Source organism: Strix aluco, chromosome 7, assembly GCF_031877795.1.
Source record: "Strix aluco isolate bStrAlu1 chromosome 7, bStrAlu1.hap1, whole genome shotgun sequence".
NCBI classification, from domain to species: Eukaryota; Metazoa; Chordata; class Aves; order Strigiformes; family Strigidae; genus Strix; species Strix aluco.
The window spans coordinates 17,616,316-17,639,372 of record NC_133937.1 but is presented as its reverse complement, the minus strand read 5'-3'; the positions used below and the strand labels follow the sequence as shown (position 1 = coordinate 17,639,372).

At 36.0% G+C, this 23,057-nt stretch overlaps 1 protein-coding gene across 5 annotated transcripts in view; it reads left to right on the top strand.

Moving 5' to 3' along the window:
- The window catches only part of ADK (adenosine kinase), a 290,826-nt gene that overhangs the window by 69,728 nt on the left and 198,041 nt on the right, over window positions 1–23,057 (top strand). For all 5 annotated transcript variants that reach the window (XM_074830614.1, XM_074830613.1, XM_074830615.1 and 2 more), the window contains exon 4: window positions 14,562–14,640. In XM_074830614.1, the coding sequence (XP_074686715.1) occupies window positions 14,562–14,640 (79 nt within the window). The remainder of the gene's footprint in view (window positions 1–14,561; window positions 14,641–23,057) is intronic.

Below are 23,057 nucleotides of genomic sequence, written 5' to 3'. Positions count from 1 at the left end.
TGTCCCAATAATACCAAGTAGCCCAAGTCTTCTCAATAACAAAACAGTGTGTCATGGTGTCAAAGGCTACTTAAAACACATGAAATGGCTCATGTACCTCTGCTCGGTATTATGTAAGAACATAGTTACGGTCACATCCAGTCAGTTCAAAAGCTCAATATTTGAAACTGGAGGGAAGGACTGTGAAATATAGCAAGCATTACTGAATTTCTGTGTTGGTGTTGAATATTCTCCCAGCTTCCATCAAATAATGTTTAGACAGTTTGTGAAATGGAGATGGTAGGTGTTTGGGGGTGGGGAGAGGAGTTTCTTACCAAATAAATTTTGTTAGATGTTTTGTCCATTAATTTATCGAGTAATTTCTTGAATCCAGTATGCTTCTGACATTCATGGTCTGCTGAGGAAAGAGTGCCATAGCTTCACTGTACATCATCTAGAAGTATGTGCTTTTCCATCTTTGGAATCTGTCACTAGCTTGGTTCATTTATGTCCTTTATCTCTTGTATTATGAGATTATGTGAATAGTCACAACTTGTTCCACTTACGAATTTATAGATTATTGTTTCTTTCCATAGTTGACTCTTCTAGACTGTCCTGGTTGTCTTCATTAACGTGAAAGCATTTCCATTACTTTGATTATGCCTGTTGCTCTTCACTGTACCTGTTTCAGCCTCTCACCATTTCCCTTTTAAGGTGTTGGGGACCAAAGCTGCTTATGGTGCTCACGCTGTTGATTTTCACTCTGGCATGATGATATCCTCCATTTTTATTAGGAGGAGCAGAGAACAATCATAACATGGAGATTTTTCAACCTGGCCAATCTTATACATGAGCAGTAGTATTTAGGTCAGGGTCCTTCATTGTTTTAGGACTATTTTTACTTCATACACACCGATACATCACTAAAATGAAGTCTTGACATCCTCTTAGAAGTACGTTTTCTAAAGTTGGTCTCTCATATCAACCTCAGGACATTCAGATTTGCTCATGAAAACTCTCATTCTGGTCTTGTCTAGCTATTCAAAATTGCTCTTTGAGCTATATGGAATGTCTACAGATACTACAAAAAGATGTGTGGGTTGTGGGGGTTTTTTTAATTCTTACATGTATTTTCCTTTTTCCCTCTCCCCAACAGGAGATTTAGGTATGGTTTTGAGTTTTGATTTTTTTTTTAATTTTTGTAATATTTTTCTTTATTTGTGAAAGAGAAAGTTAAAGAAATGTTTCTAGCATTTTCAGAAGTGGTGGTGATTGCTTCGAGTTTCTGTGGAACTTCGTTAGAGTTGCCTGATTTCTTGAACAGCTGGGTGTTCTTTATCTTTTGTGACCTTAATGTGAAAGATTGCGTTTGAAATTAAATGCCTTTCGTTTTCTTCAAAAAGTGTGCAGTGAGCTCCTTTGCAATCTCTTTGTATGTTGCTTTCTCTCCTGTGGGAGTTTTTGTGTTGTTATGTGTAGAAGATTAAAGGAATGTTCAACCTAGAAATAAGAGAACTGAGAAAATGTAATTCAGTTTTCTCCTGTACTTTTAATTATAGACACAGAGGGCTGGTATGAGCCTCAAGTCCATTGTACAGCACCAGGCTAAACATATGTAGCTGGAATATCTAAAAGTTTGTCTAGCTGTTCTCAAAATACGAGTGAAGGAGATTTTCTCCCCTATATGCAGGGTGTCTCACTACATGTGGTTAGCTTTCTGTAATGTGTAGTCTAAGTCTTAGTTAAGCTAATTTCTTCCTGTCTGCAAGAGACATAGAGAAATGTTTGATTTCTTTGTAAGAGTCATTATTCAACTGTCCATCTTGTTTCTAGATATTTCTTTTCTTGTCTGAGCTCAGTTTCTTCACTCTTTTCTTATACATCATGTTTTAATACCTACTTGCCTTATTCTACTTGCCTTCCAATTAATTCTCCAGACTGCTTTTCATCTCAAAGTAGGCTACCAAAATTGGACTTTGACAGTTGGGGCCTTCATTACTATTGAGTAGAAAAGAGTACATTTTCCTTGTGTCTAACACTTGTCATCCTTACTACTATATTCCAGAAAAATATACACAATTCTGCTCCCACAGCTGCCACAATGGAATTATGTTGCTGACTGATTTTTACATTTTTGATCCTCCGTTACTTTCAGATACCTTCTCCCTTCTGCCCCCAGTGATGCTGCTGCCTAATACTAGTTATTTCCTGTTTGGTCCTTGTTCTTTAAATTTCTGATTCATCAGTGCTAGTCCTCACTACCTTTCTTCTTAAAAGAATTTTTTTTGTTGTTTTTATCTTAATTGTAATTGGAACATTAAGCAAAGTTTAGGTTTTGTTAAGTTTAGGTGCCTGATTAATAAATGTTAACTGCGCAGCAGAATGGGATAATCACATCTGGACCAAGCCTGAGATGTAGTTTGGTTATATAGGAAATTACAGTTTTAGTTGATGCTTTTCAGTTACTGGTGTTACAACTTAAGAATACTTAGTTTTATTTCATATTTCCTGAATGAGAATGTCACATGAGAAAATGCCAGGAACATTTTTTAAGTTGAGACTTATTATGTCTACTTTTCCTCTGTTCCATACTAGGCCAGTTATCTTGTTGAAGAAAGAAATGCATATTGATTTGTAAAGAAAATGTTGATATGAAGTTAATGGTCACTGTGACAGTTAACTACCAGGTGCTTATGCACTGATGTTTTGTTCCAGCAGCTTTCCAGACATACAGGCCACTGATGGTTAATTTCTAGCTGCTGAGTCTCCCACAGAGAAGTGGGCCGGTGTGAGCCTCATGAAGTTCAACAAGGCCAAGTGCAAGGCCTGCACCTGGGTCAGAACAACCCCCAGTATCAATACAGTCTGCAGGATGAAGGGATTGAGAGCAGCCCTGTGGAGAAGGATTTAAGGGTGCTAGTGGATGAAAACCTGGACATGAGCCAGCAATGTGTGCTCACAGCCAGAAGGCCAACCGTATCCTGAGCTGCATCAAGAGAAGTGTGGCCAGCAGGTCGAGGAAGGAGATTCTCCCCCTCTACTCTGCTCTGGTGAGACCCCACCTGCAGTGCTGTGTCCAGATCTGGGGCCCTCAGCCCAGGAAAGACATGGACGTGTTGGAGCAGGTGCAGAGGAGGGCCACAAAAATGATCAGAGGGATGGAACACCTCTCCTGTGAAGGAAGTCTGAGAGAGTTGGGGTTGTTCAGTCTGGAGAAGAGAAGGCTCTGGGGAGACATTTTTGCAGCCTTTCAGTACTTAAAAGGGGCTTATAAGAAAGATGGGGACAACTAGGGCCTGTTGCGACAGGACAAGGAGTAGTGCTTTTAAACTAAAAGAGAGTAGATTTAGACTAGATATACAATGAGCTTGGCAAAACACTGGAACAGGTTGCCCAGAGAGGTGGTAGATGCTCCACATCTACAAGACAGGTTCTTTTTTTTTTTTTTCTCCCCTAGTTTTTGCAGGGATGAGTGTAAGAAGGTAAGTTTCTTCCTCATTCATTCCAACCTTCTTGGGAAGGGAGATAAATTCTTTCATGAAGAACTCCTGTGATGAAATGCTGCTTTTTAGAAATACTGTTCAGTGAAAGAGCTTGTGTGATTCTCTGAAACTTAACAGCTGACCATAAGCTTCTTAATAATAGCATGAAGACTAATAACACAGGGTATCACTAAACATGTCTTGTTAGTGTCATAGTGGCAGGGTGTACACAGACAGAGGGAGTCAAAATGACCAGTTTATCAGAGGGAGCCTCTTAGTGTTGTCATATTTGGGTCAAATGTTTGGATTTTTCCTTTCAGTCCATGAATTGTTGTTCTGCTGAGGAATTAGCCTTTTATTGCTTCTTGGAACATTGCTTTTTGAAATGATTTATGCAGTACTATTCCCTTGCAGCTTTTCTGTAACTTGTGATTTTTGGGTGGGTCGTGTCCCCCCTGTTCATTGCATATGCTAATTTCTTTTCCCCAAAAGGTGACCCTCTGAGATTGTGCCTACAGAGTGAAGAGATGGACTGAATTGTCATAGGCTGTGGGATAAGTTATTTTTAGCTGTTGGCATTTCAGGCTGGAACACTTCATTCTGTCGTGCTTGTTAATGAGTCATCTGGAGAAAATGGGCTTCTTGCTTTCGGAGAGGGTCTGTAGCAAATAATAATAGGCTAATCTTTGCAGGAGATATTCTGTCAAGTAACTAAAGCTTCAACTAGAAAATATGTTGAAATGGAGGCTTATCTCCCTGTAAGAATGAGCATGTACTCACTATTATTATTGTATTATGATATATATGAAAATCTCAAAAACTGGAAGACTGATGAAGAGCCTGGTAATGATATAATAGTGAAACATTTTTGAGAAAGAAGGTTAATTGAAGACAGTCACCTTTTACAGATAGAGAATAATACATAGTTGCTTCCTAATTCAGAACATCATTCACTTCCTGAAGTCTGAATATGTTCTCTAGTTCTAGGAACCTTCTGGAAAGATTCCTAACTAGATAAGCCCTATATAATACTTGCATCCTTGAGAGAACCCCAAATTCATCAACATTCAGTGTATTATTTTAAAGGGTTATCCAGCATCTTTGTTTTGGGTCTCAACTGAAGACCATATTTTAAATTTTTTTTCTTTCTGTGTGCAATTCATAGTCTCTTCTTTGACTGCCTCCCTCAAGATTTGAAGGTTTTGTGCTGATACAACATGGGAGGCTTTGTTTTGCAGCTGAAAATATCACCGCTCAAGTAAAAAACTCAATGTAAGAGTAATTAAAGTTGTTAATCTGGTTGCTTCATTTTTGTATTATTGAAATTCCAGAATTTGGTAGTGCAAATGATTCATTTATAAAAAAAACTATGCAAAGATTTAGGGAGGACTGTATGAAAGACAGGGAAGAAAGACCCACAAACCCTCTTCTGTGAAGGAAATGATTTAAAGAATAGCATCAGTATCAAGTCTTTTTGTCACCTTTGGTACTGCCAGTGCCACTTACAATCTATATGTTTACCTTCTTTTGTTTACACATCTTACTCTTGTAAAGCATATTACAAGTCTGAAGAGGCCTTTCTGTTTTGGTGGCAAGAGCATATTTCCTTTAGAGCTAATAATTTTTAGTCTCCATTGATTATTTAGCTGTTTGGGTTTGCTTTTTTCAGTTATCAATGGAATATTGAGATAAAAGAGAACGTTCTATCTTACCTCATTCAGATAAATATTTTTGCATTATTAGCATCTGTTAACCCTTCAACCTATACCATTTTAACCCATCTTCTCAGATTGCTGTGGTCACTGTACAAAATGCTTTAAACCTGAATGGTTTAATGATTCTGATATTACCAGTGTGTGCTGCTCCTAGATAATCCGCAGGATTTAGACTGGTTTAGTCAAGATTAATATTTTAGATTTTAAAAATCTAGCATATGTCTACATTGCCGACAGTAGTGTTGTGGTCAAAACACTTGAGAAACCTATGAATAAGCTGGTGTAAGTATCAGAATCAATTTAACTGCAGTAGCATGAAAGATTGCATGGTAAAACTTATCTCTGTTTTAGCAGAAAGAATTAACTTCTCCTAAACATCAGGCTGCTGTGGCTAGACTGCTTCCAAATCCTGATATCATGTGTTTATGGCCAGTTTGAGTACACTACACTGACTCTGTAGGTTATCCTGTAATGGTCCCCCTGGCAGGCAATTTATGCATCTTCTCAGGTGTTAGGCTATTCTATGTATCCAGTCCTTGGATGTCATCCCAACAGTCTAAGCTCTGCTGCTTGTAGGAGTGCCAGGTTTTTGTCTTTTCCAGAAGTGAAAGCAGTGTAGTTCTATGTTATTCCTTCTGAACAGTTCTGGTTCCTTCTTTCTTGGGTTTGTTTTTTTTTTTCCCCTGAGTATCTGAAGATGTTGATAATAAACAGTTGATTCCTTCTGTAGTTTCCAGTGCCACCTAATGAAAATGAAGGTGTGGACACATGATTATGTACTTACCAAAAACTTGAAAAAGGAAATATATTTGGGAGTATGCGTGTGTGCTTGTGGTAATAAATACTGCCTGTGGTTTTGAGCTACAGAAATTTGTGTTATTATCCACTATCAGTAGGTGACTATCTTAAAGGATGTTCAAGACAGAGCTGTATTGAGAAACAGGGAGATTAAAGAGAACTAAATAGAAATCTTACTTGGTATTTAATGTTGATTGTGCTCAAAGCAGGGTTTTCTGCACTCATTTGTTCATGAGGAAAATTATTATAGCTCACTGAATGTTAATAAGAGCTTGGAGTGGATGTATACTGTTGTCTTGGTCTACCTACATATCCTGATGTATTTTTAATGTTTTCTTGGTTTAAATTTACTGACTGGTTACTGATGTAAAAATTTAAAATAGCACAAGGGGTGAAGAAAAATAGATGTTTTAGCAGTGTAGTTGAATTGATATGAACCATTTATGTTATTGTAAAGAACAAAAGATTTATTTAGGTTGTGGTTAACAAGTGTCACCATTGTTTTGGACTTTGTGCTAATAGAGAATGTTTTCAGATAAAATGCTTCTTAATCTGAGTGATGTATGGAAACAATTAGTTTATAATTTGATTTTGGAACAGCCCTGCAAAACTTCCTAATATTTTATCGACTCTGAATTGGAACCCAAACTTTGCAACTTGGTTAACTTATTTTTTAATGTTTTACTGTTTTGATGTATTTATAGATAAAAGTACAAATTGTAAAGTTACTGTAGTAAAATATTTCTGTCTGCCAGGTGTGAGTGTGCATATGGGGCTTTTTTGTCAGCTCTTTACAGGCAGCTTAACAGGGTTTGTACTGCAGCTTTAGATAATCTAAATTGTAGCAAAGATAAGGTCTAAGATCTCTTGATGACTGAATACTTTTAATATTAAAATATTCTTAGCAAATATTCTGTTAAATTAAACAAATTTTCACTTTGATGTGAGCTGGCATAAGTTGATGCTTGTGAAACAGCAGTTTCAATTAGCGTTCACTAAAGGTTTATTGACAGTTAACACCTGGTCTCTACTGTGCCAAATAGGAAGCATCTATTGCAGTCTCATATGATTGCTGCATAATTAGGATTATGATCTCTAATTTGCTTTTAATTTTGTAAATCTAGTCTTATTTTCAAAACCTGTCAGTGTTACTTGTGTTCCTGCATTTTTATTGTAGGACAAAACTATTGATATTAAAAGAATTAAGAAGTATACTACTTTATCATATGATAAATAACTTCCCCTTTCATTGGTTAGTTAGCAAGGAAATTTGGACATGACAAATTTACTTGTAGGTCTCAGAATGCACGTATTCTTCCCATGCTACTTACAAGAAGCAAACAGAAAACTTTTTTTTGCAAGTGGTATTCTTGTATGCAAGCTGCCAAATGTATACTGGGAACATCAGGAGCAAGTGTAAATGTTTTCGTAATACTGCTGAGAAATAACAAAGGAAATAACCTTGTTCCTTAATGCTCCAGAACATATTTTGGCACATCCAGGGATGAAGAAGGTAAATGCCACATACTTTTCCCTGCCTGCAATGTCTTTTGATCCTTTTGGTTATGCATAAGGGCAGGGAGCTATTTCTGGCTACGAAGTTTTACAACAAATACTATGGTGCAAATCCCTATATGTATCTGCAAAATTTTTGAGTCTGGGCTGATCTTTTGGAAGATCTTCTTCCAAAAAGACAGTAGGAGGAAAGCATAAACTTGTAGTGAATTACTGAACTGACGGAAATTCTCTAATAGTATTTCTGATTATCTATCCTCACGTGAAACTTTTAAAATGTTTTGATGAGAAATTTAGTGTAATGTAGTAATCATGTATTACACATATCTTAAGGTTTGTGAAGATACTCTATGTATATATAATGTGTGTATGTATTTGTAGCATTTATTGACAGAAATATAATCTTTTAATATTCTAGTGGTATAGTTTTTCTTTTCATTTTCCTACAACACTTCAGAATATCAACAGAAACACTTGCCTTGTGATGGCCGATGCTTCTGAGAATAATCATGTACATTTTTGAGATAATGGAGAGGAGGAAGATATCCAGATAATCTGGAATAAAGGCAGCTTTTCAAGAACACTTGCATAAATTTGCCTGACTCCTTGCTGAGAAAAGAAAAAAAAATTACTTTGAGAAATGTCTTTAAATCATGATCCTTAAGAGCTGATGTTTTAACCTTACATTTGAATGACTGTTACTTTTTCCATCTTGTTTCAATATGCCTAAATGCAAACACATGTGGAAAATGTTCTTTTGGCTTTTATCAAACTGACATTTAAGTGCATTTTTTTCAACCTCACTAACATTTGTGGTAAAATATTTCAAAGCTATGAATCTTGCAATTTGCCTATGCATTTTTTTTTTCTTCTTTCATATATTAACATTTGGTACTCATAATCCTAACCTGGTTGGAATTACTGGCTTTTTTCATTTGCTGTTTGTTTGGATGAGGTGATTAGAAAAATACTTTATATGAAATTCTAGTTTGCAACAGTAAATACTTCCATGAAGAGTCAATGTTTTCTGAACTTCAGTAAATAAAGGAGAAAAATATGATAATCTGCTATATTCAGTTGTAGCAATCATATTCCTAACACTTTTAGCTTTCTGTTGTGTTATGTCCATGGTGCTAACCTGGCTCCAATACTTCCTTTTTAGCATGTTTCATTCTTCCCCTCTACTCCCCTACCCATTCCCAAGCTCTTTAATTCTGTGCCAAGCTAATAAGGAGAAGAACTAGCTCTGGGTTAAGTCAGTCATTGCCAAGCAGCTGTTACAAAGTTTTCTCATGTACCTTTGTGATTCTACCTCATTTCTAAAAGGCAGTATTTTTGCTCTTTCGGATCCAATTTTAAGTAAGATCAACCAATTATATCTGCATCTCGATCTTAATTGGTCATACGTCAAAGACTAAGGATGAAATAGTTCATATATGTAACTATTCTTTCTGGGGTTTGCACTTTGAACACTGAGTTGTACAATTTAGAGAAATTAGGTACACTCTTTAAAGATAAAAATATGAATTACTTTTTACCTACAGTATTTGTCCTAAAGTATTCTCCCCTTTACTTCTGTTTAAAAATAATACCTTGTGGTTTACCTATAATGTTTGAATCCTGAGACTAGACCTTTTCCTTAAATCTGAATTAGATTTTACTTAGGAACAAGTTATGAGGGTTTTGGCTTGCCTGCTAACACTGACCAGGGAAGATTGTCTTTCTACAACATGTGCCCCATCTGCCTGGCGGTGTGGCTGCCGGCATCGTTCTGGCATTGGCCCAGGCTGTGATGAAACTGAGAATGTGACAGATGACAGGCTTGTCCAGATGTATGCATAACTACTTCTGCCATGCCCTGCAAAACAATCAGGATGCACATTTGGCGTTATTTAGTTGTTTGTGTAGATTTATTCCAGAAGGGTTTTCTGAAAAGATGGGAATAAGATTTGGTACTTTTTTGTAGTTTTACTGAGCTTTTAGTAGTATTAGAACAGGTTGTATATGATGCTCTCTCACATATGTTTTTTTTTTAATTTATGAAGTGATTTCATAGACATTCTGACACCGTTACTTAATTTGAAGGTTTAAGTAGATTTTAAAAAATGCAATTAAAAGGATCAAACATTTAGCTGTCAGTGTATTTGTCTGGTTCTCCTCACAGCTGAACACTTAAGCTATTGCCATGTCTTAGTATAACTGCTTCTTGCAACTAAATAAATATCTGGGTAAGGTGTCGATCACCATTAATTACGATTTTTAATGAAAATCTAATTAAAATTCATCCAATAGCTTGAAAACGTACCAAATCCTACTACCTTCTTTAGAGGTATCAACAAAGGCTGCTTCCCCAGCCCCAACTGACCTCCAAAGAAAAAGAAGTTCCAGACTTATGTGTAACTTGCAACCTTTTATTGGTTAATTAAGAGGTTTCCATCTTAGTGTTTTCAAAGGTTTTTGTAACACCAAACAAAAATGTACAATCCACTGATATATTTTATTATTATTATTATTATTATACAGAATAACCAGATTTTTGTCTTATATTCAGGCTGTCATTATCTGGCAGACAAAAGCAAAAAATGGCAAAAAACTGGTTTTGGCAGCTGATTCTTTTAAAGTGTAGCTCCCTGCTAATGTATGGTACTGAGTACATTTTAGGCAATAAGCAGATATATCTAAAGATATCCAGGGCAACACACCCTGCTGACAAACAAGAGATTACTTTTCTCTGATTCTTGCAGGTAAGTAGCTTCTGAGATATGCATCAGAAGTGGTTTTCCTGATGCTCTCTCTATATAAGACAGTTAAATGTTGGCATTCTATGGCCATTTTACTCTTCAAAAAGAGTTTCTTTGTAGTCTAATATAAATTGTGTCCAGAAATTTAACGGCATTACTTGAATGGCTTTAATTTTCCTTACTGTAGTTCCGTTGCCTTATGTTGTCTGCCTTCAGTTGTAGGGAGTGCTTTATGTGCTTGTTTTTGTTGTCAGTTTGGTTTTGAAACCATGGTGAGCCAAACATAACTGTATTTGTTGCTGTGTAACATAGAACAAGAAGATAGTCCCAGCTTTAGAAAGCCTCCGATTTTGTGTATAAAGCAAGTTGCAAGATGGTTATTGATCCAGGAGAGGGTTGCCAGTCATTAGGCTGGAGAATAGCCTCGGGAAATCACACAGCCTTGCTGATGGCTTTTTTTAGACATTATGGTGAAAGGTAGTTTGAAGGAAGATTTAAAGTAGACTTGCTAATATTAATAGAAAATTCCAGTAACTGGACATTGGATGATATCATGGATTAGTGAGAGAAAAGGTATTTTTGTTGACTGCTTTGTGCGCAGAGGCTGTTGTAAATCTGAATGTCTGGAATGAAGGATGGTATGTTCAGTGCCATAACGCTTTGCAGGGCCTTGAGAATATAGACAAGTAGCTTCTACCTGAAATGCCTGAGAAGGGGCTGGAAGAGGCGTGTCGAGAGAGGTGAGCTGATCAGAGAGATAGCCGACACAGATGATCTTTTCAGCTGTCTGAAGAGATTAGATATTAAGATGAGTGCATTTATCTGTATAGTACAGGAAATCATGCTTTTTAAGAGGTGCTGTGAGAAGGAATAGTGTAAGGTTTAAATGTAGTTTGGTAAGAGGACACAGAGAAGATGGGTAGTGATGCTTAGGTTATGAATGGTTTGAGTGACAAGCAGACTGGTGGAATTGTCAGCAGTGGTACTTACTGGGGGGAAATTCTAACAGCCGTCTCCAGTTTGAGGTAATGGTATAGCATATGTAAGAGGAGTCTGTGCCTTTCAAAAATAAGCCTCCACCTCCTGTAATGTAAGGAAGTGTATTTTTTTTTAAGCGTAAAAATATTATTCTTATTCTTGTTGGTATTCTTTTATAAAATAGCTTCCTCCGTTACCACCTTATCCTTTTTTTAATAGCCATTAATTCTGTCAAAAATGAAGCTCACCTTTCAGTTTCAAGTTCAATTAGGAGTCAATCCTTTTTTATAAAGGGGAGGGAAAAAAAAGCAACTGACAAAAGTGCTGTTACCTTTAGTGTAATTGAGCAAAATATTAACATATCCTCTTTGGTCAGTGCTAGAGTTGATCACCAGTATCACAGCTGAAAACATATGCTGCTGCAAATGCAAACTTGTTTCTGTTAAAATATGCTGTAATGTGGTGAACAAATTCATGGTACCAAAAATAGGGGCCCCTCTATGGTGCTGATTGTGGGATTTATTATTCTGTTATTTAAGGTAATGGTATGTTGCTAGGTCAGGAGAAGGGTCACAGTTCTCAGATACAGCTCAGCCTTGAGAAAGACCAACAGTTGCAGAAACTGAAACAAAAATATTATTCAGTCTCGCTCATAAGGTTCTAATTTTCTTGAATTATCCTAAGTGTGATAACAGCTTAGTCCTGAAGCACACACAGAAGCTCTGTTTAGCGTTCCCAGGCCTCAGAGCAGTTCGTACAGTTGAACTTCCTTCCTTAAAATGGAGAGTTTTATAAAAGCAAATACCATGTTTCTGGGCATGCTGGAATGACAGTTTTCTCTTTGCAGGTCAGACATACAGCAGACAGTGACAAAGTCAGTGTTCTCATGCTGCTTGTGCCATCTGCTGACATCTTGAAAAATGTCCATCTAATTGTTCATCTTCTTAAGATAAAAAGCTATTGGCATTCTTAATTTTGAGGTCATTCTTGACATGACTTTGTTATCATGGTCTTGTGGATTAAAATAACACAATTTATATTGTCATTTTGATGTGTCATGGAGAATGACCAGCAAAAATTACTTTTCTTACAATTGTACGAAGTCTTGTTCTATTTTGTATACAGATCTTTGGAGGTGTTGAGTTTGCTATCTTAATTAGAAGAAAAGGAGTTAGGTCTGTTAATGCTCAATCTGAAATAGTGAAAGATAGTCACCATTGTTTGTTTTACTCTATTAAGTACTTGTAAATTCTTTGTTCAGATTATTTCTTAGATTACATAGCTGTCACCTTGAAATCTTCATAATACAGACAGTATTTTAAGGCTGTTTCCAATTTTTTTCCTAAATGCAGATACCACCTATTTTATTCAAACTACAAAGATAAGCATTTAAATGCATACTCAGCTAGATTTAGAGATGCTAACATAGATGATCAACTACAGTTCACTAAATTTATAAGATTTAACATGTCATTAAATAATACGGACATAGAAACATTAGGTGTCTTTAGGTAAAGGAATTAAGATATCAATTGGCATGCTTGTAGATATACAAGAATACAAAAAATCCATGTGTTTTGGGCAGTACACACTGAAATTGATTGAAAAAGTAAAATGTCAATTAAATTAAAGAAAAAATATTGCCAAAATACTTAATTGGTTCATGATGGTTTGTATGTCTTTGCTTGAGAAGCAATTGTTAGGAGACCTGTTGGTTTTTGTTACTTTTTCCCACTCTCAGATACTTGCTATCATTTGAGGTTTCAATTGCTTGACATAGAATTGGTGGATAATTAGTAGTGTGGATAACTGTGAAAAGCATATGTAGTAATTTAATTCTTGGTTCTTTCTAATTGTCTGCCCATTGGTAGTTTGCTAGGGTGAGTAGCTCATTATTCAAACATTTTTAATGGAAAGTACTGTAGAAATAAAAATGGTCTTATTAGTAACATGGTATTGAAAATCAAAACCTTTTAAACAAACAAGTCATTATTTGACAGTTCTATCCCCAAAGCCATTGTTCACATACTATAAGGAGATGGGGGTTGTGAGGGGGAGAGGAAGGGTAGGGTTGGCAGATAGCGTTCATTTTTCATTGTGTCTGAAGTAAAGATGTGTCACTGCTTTGAAAGATTCTAAAGGTGAATACAATAAAATATGTTGAAATACATCTATCTGGGCAAGCCTCATTTGGTAAAGATAAACATCTAAAGTTAATAGACCTTAAGGGCAAATCTACGCTATTAATTAGGGTTGACCTTGAGGTCATTTTGAACCTCAAATGTACAAAGAAATTTTACAGTAAACATTTTAACTTGCCTGCAGGAGTACTTCCTTCTGAGTTTAATGTCTTCTGAGGTTGTTAATCCTGCTGTTTAATCCACTGATTTTGAAGTGTGCTTAGAACTTACAGCATGATGCAGTATTTATGCACAGCCTCCCTGCAGACTCCACAGCTCACTCATTCTAGTTCGCTTTTCTGTGACACTTCCATTTTCTATAGCCAGTGACTAGAGAGAAGGCTGGTTCTTAAGCTGTGGTGTACTGTGATCAGAGATGCAAAATATATCTTAGACAAGGAAGAGTGTTCTATAGAACTCTATCTGGGTCTTAACCCTAAAGTTTGATCTGAAATGTGAGGGTAGATATTTTCATTAAAAGTTTAAATATTTGTTTTGACATTCAAACCTAATAATATACTACTGAATGTTACCAGAGAATGCTGTTTTCATAGTAGTATGACTTGAAGGATTTGAAAGCTCATCTGGAGACACTTGGCTTTTCTGTTATCAGATTTTCTCACATACTAGTAGATTTGTTCGTAAAAGTTCTTCACCTGTCAAAATGTGAAGAAAACTTTAAACTTAGCACCATTTTCATGTGAAAACTTAAAACTTAGCACCGTTGTTTGGGTCAATTTATTTTTAAACAGAGACCAGATATCCTGAATCTTCTCACCTAATTTTACATTCTGTTTTTAGCTTTAATGAGGTGAAATAAGTATCTGAATGTCTTCATTTACATAATTTTTCTTCAAGCATATATTTTATCAATATAACAGTTCATTACAATCAAGCTTATGGTTCAGATAATGTTTTGTTTCAGTTATTTACTCTACTTGCAACTGTAAGGTGAAGGATACAAATTGATGTCACACTTTGCTTTGTACTCTGGACAAGATCTAAATAGATGTTCCTATCTTGCACCATGTGTAACAACTAATGTATCTGAATTTCTTGATTTCAAATAACACGATGTCATCTCTTTCTAATCTTCATGTCGTCTTTTGGAAAAAAAAAATGTACAGAGTTTAACTTTTTTTCTCAACCTTCTTTTTTTCTTTTTTTTAACAGATTTGAAGAACTTGTGAAAAAGTTCAAAGTAGAATATCATGCTGGTGGTTCTACTCAAAATTCCGTTAAAGTGGCCCAGGTTTGTTCTTCCTTAAAAAAGAATTATTGATAATTTGAAGTGTTGAGTTTGAATCAATTTGATGCTTTGTATTGTCTGTGTTTGTCATGAGCACTACTGAGTGCTTGTGATTCTGTTGCTCGGGGTATGCTTCTATTTTTTGACATGATTTATTTTGAAGTTGTGCTCTTCTTTCCTTTCACACACTTTCTGTTAAAGTTATAGTTGCAACTACTATGTACCTAGGAGTGGAAGGGAGAGTTTTAAGGAAGATTGAACCAGGCTTTTGTCAGAGGTGTATGGTGGAAGGATAAGAGGCCAGGACAAGGTCCCTAGCTGCAGTTAGGAATCTTCCAGTGACGAGAAAAAAGTCACAGTGAGAATTCAACACAGAAGTTGTTGAATTCTGTTGAGATTTTCATAACTTACCACAGTGAGTCCTTGAGCAACCAGATCTAAATTTGAGGCTGGCCCTGCTCTGAGTGGTTGGTTGGACTAGAGACCTGCAGAGGTCCCTCATAGCCTGCATCATTCTCTGATTCTAACAACATTTATCCTGTTAGAACTTGAAAGTTTATCCATAAAAGAATGAAATGTAAAACTTTGGCTATGGGTATGATGAATAACAGTAATGATGAATTGGATTTCAGTTATATTAACTTTTCTATACCTAAAGCATGCCTTTTGTCACAATACACTTAAGCATATACCTGTGTGTGTGTATTTTTGGATTGCGATAAATGTACAAATCCTATAAATAAAAATATACAAACTGTATTTATAAAGTTTTTGCTAATGATCCTGGCTTATTAACTTCCAGACTTATTATATAATTAAAACTTACTGCCACATAGCATTAAATACATGTTTGGAAGAAATTAAGTTATAATTTAACTAAGGTTGTCCCCACCAATAAAAAGGAAAAATTTGTTTATAGTAATAATCGTTGCTCCTTTGTACAAAATAGTTGCTGCTTCTTTACTAAGGTTTTCATTTTCTGAAACCCCAACTGTTTTGCAAATATTTGTGATAAAGATATTTCATAACAGAGAGAAATCTAAGTTGCATGCGTGTTATTGTATATAGCATTGTAGTTCTGAAATGGTTAAGTTTTTTAAATACAGACAGCTTTCAGAGCTTTTTTGTTTGGGTTGGTTTTTTTACTATGTGGTCAAGCCAATTTTTTGCTTCTGATACTTTGAAAAAAACCCTCTTCATCAGGAGGGCTGAAGTTACTGGATTAATTCTGTGTTAGTATGACTGTTGCTTGACCTATGGGAATGGTGTAGAGATGGTTTCTCCTCCATGACCGCTGATTAGAGGTCAGCTTTTTGGAGGGAGTTCTGCAACTGTTTATTAGTTCAGAGGCATGAAACTCTGCTTCCTTTTCTACATCAAGATTGAGGAGATTTAGAATCAAATGCATGTGGTAGACTCAGAATTTCTAAACTTTGAAGTATTCAAAAAGCCAAGGATTTTATTTCTGTCTCTCCTTGAAGTGACCTGTGGCATCAGCTAATTTATTAGTAAACTATGTCTCATACTTAACTGTCTCTTAATCTATCAGTCCAGGTATTGTTCAATAATTATACTATGAAGTATACAGAACCTATATAGTAAATGAAATAGATTAAATTTAAATCAATGAAATGTAGAGGTTTCTATGTCAATGCTCCGTTCTTATACTGATCGGGTTTTGTCAGTGAACTTTTCCTTTACCTTGGCTCAGAGCTGGGAGCCGCATTCAACTCCAGTTGCCATCTGGAATTGTATTTGTCTCCAGAAGGGTTGTCATCTCCTAGTTTTTGTTTCAAATAAGATTGAAACTTCAAACAGTTGTGCATGAATAACATAACATCACTAAGAGGCTTGAAAAAGAAGGATGGGAGGGTGAGAGAGAGAGAGAAAAGAGAATTCTGGAAATCTTGAAAGAAGCTGTTATTCTGTAAGGTTTTAGCAGAAGAAAAAAATGTGAGGATAGGAAGATAGTTTAAACCAAAAATTAAACTAGAAATTCTGGAAGAATTTTTGCAGCAGTATTCATTGGCATATTGGAGAGAATGAGTATGTAAGTGATCTTAGATCTTGAATAACTTAAATATATATTTATTTGTTGAAAGTAACAGGAGAAAGAAAAGACTGATTCAGGAAGCCTGACTGGTGGTTGAGAAGTAAAGAACCAATAATTAGATTCAGATCTCTGAGGTAGACACACTCTTAAGTGAACATGGATTCTCTGTGGAAAGACATATGGTGAAGAAATCCTGAGAATACAACTCCTATTAATTTCTCAACCTGTGTTACTTTATGGGAAAAGCTTGAAAAAGTATGCTAAAAGCTGAGAGATATAAACAAAAAAGTTTGTTTCAGCTGTTTAGAAGTTGATGAGAAATAATGGCATGTTAAAGAAAACCATTCTTGGAAGCCTGACTGCAGTAGAAAACCTGTCTGAGTAGAATGGTTGGAAATTAACAAATGGCCTCTGAAGTCTGGCAATTGCTTTTTTAAAAGTTAATTTCTGAGTGGTAAGAGTGTATTATTAAGGAGTGTGGTAGGAAAATTGGAGAGCAATTAATAAAATGATTGGAATAGAAAAAAAAGAAGAATTTAAGAAGCAACAGAAATAATTTCACTGAATTGTTTGTTTCAAATAGTCTGCTGCTTTAAAGGTCAAAAAACCACTATATTGAAACAAAAACACCCAAAGGCAAAATGAGTGGGGAAACTTATGGTATATAATGTGTTTAAAAAGGAAAAATGGTGTATGGTGATCATCACTTTTGTTACACAAGCTCATATATTTTGGATATTTCTTTTGTATCTGTAAAGATAGAGAGATCTACTCAAGAAAGACTATGTCTCTGTTCCTGAAAAAACCCTGAGTTTAAGTTAACAGATAATTATGTCTTAGAAATACTAATTCATATTAGGAGAGGTATAGTGACAGAGTGATTGAAGAAAGTGGAGACAGAAAAGCATGTGAGGGAAAAGACAAAACTGAGGATAGGAAATAAGTAATCTGGAAAGTGAAAAATAGTATAAAAATCCCAGTGTTGCTCTGATTCTGTGTCATTGTGCTGTCCTTGTTTCTTCCTTACCAATCTGCTTTTCCTTGTCCACTCTGGTCTTTCTTGGGTGCAAATTTGTTCACCTGGTAAAGAAAAGATGGCTAACCAGAACAGATTGAGTACTTCTAAGGCCTTAAGGAAAAGTCTTATTGAAATAAATATCTTTTAATTTAAGACTTTGGTACTGAGTGGAAAAACAGAGACAGAATGTAAAGAATGGGGAGAGGGGAAAGGAATAATGATAAAGGGCTTTCCTGAAGCGCAGTACAATGCAGAAAACAATTGGAATCCAGATTAATGGTGAAAATGCAGGTGATGCACTTCTAGAGGTGCAATGTTACTAATAGACACAGTTGTTGGGGATTTTTTTTTTTCCTTAACCCACCAGTAGGGAGTGTTAATAACTTTGTTGGACCAGGCTTTAATCAGGTGTCATTCACTGAAGATTGCTTGATAGTACTTTGGAATATGAGGACTATAGATGATGAGCTGAATTGCAATTGTTTAGTTTCTGGGATAGAAACTAAAGTTGAACTTTCCTGTTTCTTTTAGTGACCTTGGCATTAGAATTATCCTTTTATACTAACTTCCAGTTTTGCTCTGTATTTAAAGTTGAAGTTATGATGCACACTTAAGAACAAGGAGGAGAGTGGGGGTATCAAATTGAAACTGCAGTGTGCTGCTCTGACCTTTACTTGTCTCATTAAATTTTGGCTTTATATCTAATATGATATGTGACATCTTGCTTTAATCTGAGCTCTTGCAATCCCTCCAAATGATTGGATCCATTATATTAAATCTATAAAATATGCATACATGTAACTGCATGCAGTTCATAAATAATGTATTGTTTTAGAGTTCTGCCAACAATCTAAATTCAGATTTGTGAAGACAGTATTTTACTACTACTCAACTTCCTTCTGTAATTTTAATTAAGACTGTGCCTGTCTAACAACAGACATTGATCTGGAAGGAGAAAGAAAATCTGAATTTTTTAATAGGGGTTATGACTTTAAAGTATCTAAAACAGATAGTGTACATGTGCAGAGAGGACAAGCATTGCTGACCAGGCCATATTTACATGATTATTATCAATGTTTATTTTGACTTTTGAGTGCTGAGGTTAGAACTGCAAGAAGTAGTCTTTGAAGTTTCATCTTTCTAACTCAAGTGCTGGATTTCAGGTCTGAGTTGATGGAATTTTATAACTTGGATTTTTAAACAATACAGCTTTGGCAACAAATAACACACTTTTGTTCTTGTTTTTCTGGAAGTGCATATGAAGAATTCCGCATTCTTCATCCTCAGAATGGGTGCTCTTCATTTATGCTCAATTTCTTAATATCTTACTTTCATTCTAACAATTCTGCTATTGCTGTGGATCTAACTTAGCAGTTAGAGCATGCTATATTCTATCATTTATTCATCCTCAGAACTGCGAAAGTCTCATTACACAAGTTTTATTACTAGTGATGTCATGTGAACTTGGAAGAAGATAGCTTGACACATTACAAGTTGAATTTGTGGGACTAGCAGATAAAATGAAAACGTAAGTTACAATTCTTGGGAAGCTTTCTGTATAGGTACTCTTGGGACTTCACAATAATGTTTTTATAATACATACCTCAAAATCATAATGTCTCCCTGTTTTTCTCTGCACTACCTCTCGCTATCTAATTGTAAGCTTTTGGTTTTTTGTGGTTGTGCAGCATTTTTGCAAAAAGCCTACATACTGCTGTTAGATACTTTAAAGAAGCTTGGTTTTAAACTAGAGTATGCATTTATTTACTCTTAATGTGTTGATTTGAGTGACTTTTAAATGAGGGATAACACTAAGAGAGAATGATACGATGATAAATTTTATTGTACACTTGAGTCCCACTGTCTTCTGTACATAAGGGAAGTATGACACTTTCCCAGTATCAGCCTATATTTCAAGGGCTTGTAACTTGATCCCAGTTTTCATTCTTCAGTGATGATGAACTTGATCTGTTAATCTAAAGTGATTGTGCTTTTTTTAGCATTCTAATAAACTGACAAGTTTGAGAATTTAATTTTGAAAAATGAACAGATTCATGCTTTTTTATAAAAAATGATATGTGCTGAAGGCTTAGTTGTGTTTTAAATTTTTACTCTTTGTTATTTGAGTAATTAGCCAAACGTTGGTTTTATATTACACATATGTGTCTACTGGGTCATGTCATGCTTAATCCAAAAATAGTGTGTAAAATTAAAAATCTGTCTATGAAAAATACTTGCAGGCAGAACTGCAGTTTTTAAAGAATATAAGCTGTAATCTTGTACACATATAAGTAATTTCACTGCAACTGGTTCCATGCTTTTAAAATTAAGTTTGTATGTATTTGGTAAGTAGTACCCTTCGTTAAACACTACTTATTGTATGTAATCTACAAAGTCCATCACACATTAGCTCTTCAGTGATCAGTTACTTAGTGATTTCCTCCTCACTTTCCTATCATTCTATATAAATGAGCATATAACTAATGAATTTAATGTTTTCCTCACTTATGAACATTTCTGGATTACTTCTACACAATTGATTGGACTGAAGCATAGCAGGAAGAAAGGTTTGGCTTTGGAGCAGGCCTTCAAATGTATTGAACATGCATAACTGGAAGAGAGGTAATGTAAAAGTTATCAGGGAGGTCACCCCAAGCATACTGTCATTTTTTTTATGTTGACGCCACTTTGCAGGACCTCTCATTTTTTTATGGAATCCATCATGCCATCAACTAGAGATGTTCTCTGTTCTGCTTATTGTGTGCTTAAATTCACTTATGCCACAAATGAGTTTTCTCCAAAAACTGTTTCTAGAATAGTGCTCCCAGAAAGTGCAAACAATTCCCCTAAACAACTTTTTCCTCCTACTTAGTGAAGTAGAGAACATTGAGCTCTGTATCTTTCTATTGACCAAAAGGAAATAGGTATTTTTTTTCCAAGAGAGGTAGGCTCTGTTCTTTCTGAACCATTTGGGTCAGAATCTTAAATTCCTCAGTTAGTTTTGGTCTTATTTGGCCTTGATTACATCCCCCTACTCAGATGGGGTTTGGTGGCCCCAGCAAACATGTGTTTCCAATATTTTCAATAGTTCAAGCCAGCTTTCAAGAAAAAGTATGAAAAAGCTCTCAACCATTTTCTGTTTGGTATGGTTTAATAAACTTAGGGGTATAGCCTCATCTTCTCTGCCAGAAAACAATCCTGAGGCATGTGTTTCCTTCTATACCAGCTCCTGCATGTTTCTGCTGTGCTGCACTGGTGTAGCTTTCCACCAGCATGGTCTCCTGTCAGTGACAATGCTGGCACCCAGTGCTGTCCTGCAAGTGCCCGTACCTGCTTCTCAAGCCTATTCAATGTAAAAGAAGATAAAACAGAGAAAGAGTTAGGACTTAAAGCTAAATTTTTCTTATTTATACCTTGTTAAAGTTTCTATGATACTAGCCAGTAAACGGAATATCTTAAACATCTATCCCTAGTGCTGTGACTGGTCCTAATGAGTGAGACCTGTACTTGGTGAAGAAATAACAAAACATGCCTCAGTGCTGACAAAGATAGTTATTTAAGTGTGTCTCTCTGGAAATAGAGCAATGGCTCTTCCCACTGTTGCAAAGACCATGTCCCATTGATAGTGTCACAGTGGACAGTATCACATGCCAGTGACATCAATTTCCTAAGTTATTTATTCTCTCAAGCACACTCTATCATTCATGTGTGTTTCCAAATTAGCCAGTGTCAAACACTGTGGTGATGTGTCTGTGCTTCTGACAGAACAGGCAGCCTTTCCTCTTCAGAATTACAACATGCAGCTTGGGAAACTGGTGTAATGCCTATGCTGATTGGTACAGATATCTGAGAAATTCTGTAATATCTGAGAGCTGCCTAGATTTTTTTGGAAAGCCTTAGAGAAGATTGCTAGACCTTTCACTCCGCTATACCTAAGATCAATTTCAAAGCCTTATTCAGAGCTACCTGGAACAGTTCAAAGAAGCAACAAAACCACTTTATCATGATGGCAAACTCTACAAAATTCTAAGCAAATTTCCCCCAGGTTACAAAGCGGCATACTTCTCAAGCTTTTTTGTGCTTGTGAAGGAAGCCCATACATTGTTTCTGGGGTTATGTGTCAGATGTTGAAAGTAAATGATGCAGCAGTGTGCTGGAGGACCTAACTTTTCAAGGTTACTGATAGTGAGGCTTTTTCTGCACACTGGTACTGGTGGCATATCAGGAATAACTCTGTACAACTCTCTGTGTATATTCATAGGCCTGGGAATATAGTTTCAACAAATACCAGGATGGTTGGAAAATGAAGCTCCAAAGAGCCTGTGGCACTTTTTCAGATTCTGCAATGCCAGGTCCCTAAATTTGTCCTCTTGAAAAGGAGTCAGTTTCAGTTACACCGTTGTCAGTTACAGCATTTCGTTATGAGACAGATGGTAACTGTTAAGCATTGCAAGACGAATGTCCTTATGTGCATCATTTTGGCATGGAATTGAGTGGCTGGCTGCTGGTCACATGGACTTGCGTGTTTGATGCACCAGAAGCATATCCACTTATTTCTTTAGGTCTTGTCCCTGCCAGCAACATCAATAGGATTGTGGGAAGAATGTCTTTGAAATACGTCACATCCGAAATCACTTTAGAAAAACAGCAGAAAGAGTTGTACAATCACATTCCCCCTAAATCCATTCAGATAGAACCTTGAAACTCTCTCCTCAGTGTGCCTGAGTGAGCTTCAGAGTGCTTATGCAGCCTCTGTTCTTCTATCCAAAATTGTTAATTTATTTAAATGATTAAAGACTGTTTCCATATTCCAGAGTAATCAAGCATCAGTCACCCACATGGAATCAGAAGGCACTTTATAAATGGTAGCAGTTGGCTCTTCCTGGGAGTGCAATTCAGCTGCCTGCTGCTTGACTCTGCTTCTATGCCTGTTTAGCTATGTGTTAGCACCATGTTTTAAAGCTGTAAAAATTTGTCAGTTTTTTCAAAAGCAATGAAGGAATTTGGACTCTGTCCCTAAGCTAATGTCCAGCTGAATGAGTGGACTCAAAATTCATTGGTTTTGGTTTTGTTTTCCCCTGAGCCAATGCCATCTCTAACTTGTAAGCCATGCTATATATGAGAATGAGATTGATTAGCACATTCCCTAGTTTACGTTTATCCTGAAAATAAAGATGTTTCTAGGTAACACAATAATTAGTGCAGACTGGGATTTATCCTGAAGAAATAAACAGCAGAAAGTATCAGTGAGTCACATTTAGGAGACCTGCTTCTAAGAATGCCATGCTGTGAACCCACCAACCTTTTTGTAGGCAGAGTGACAATGGGACTTTCTCAGAACCTTTCACT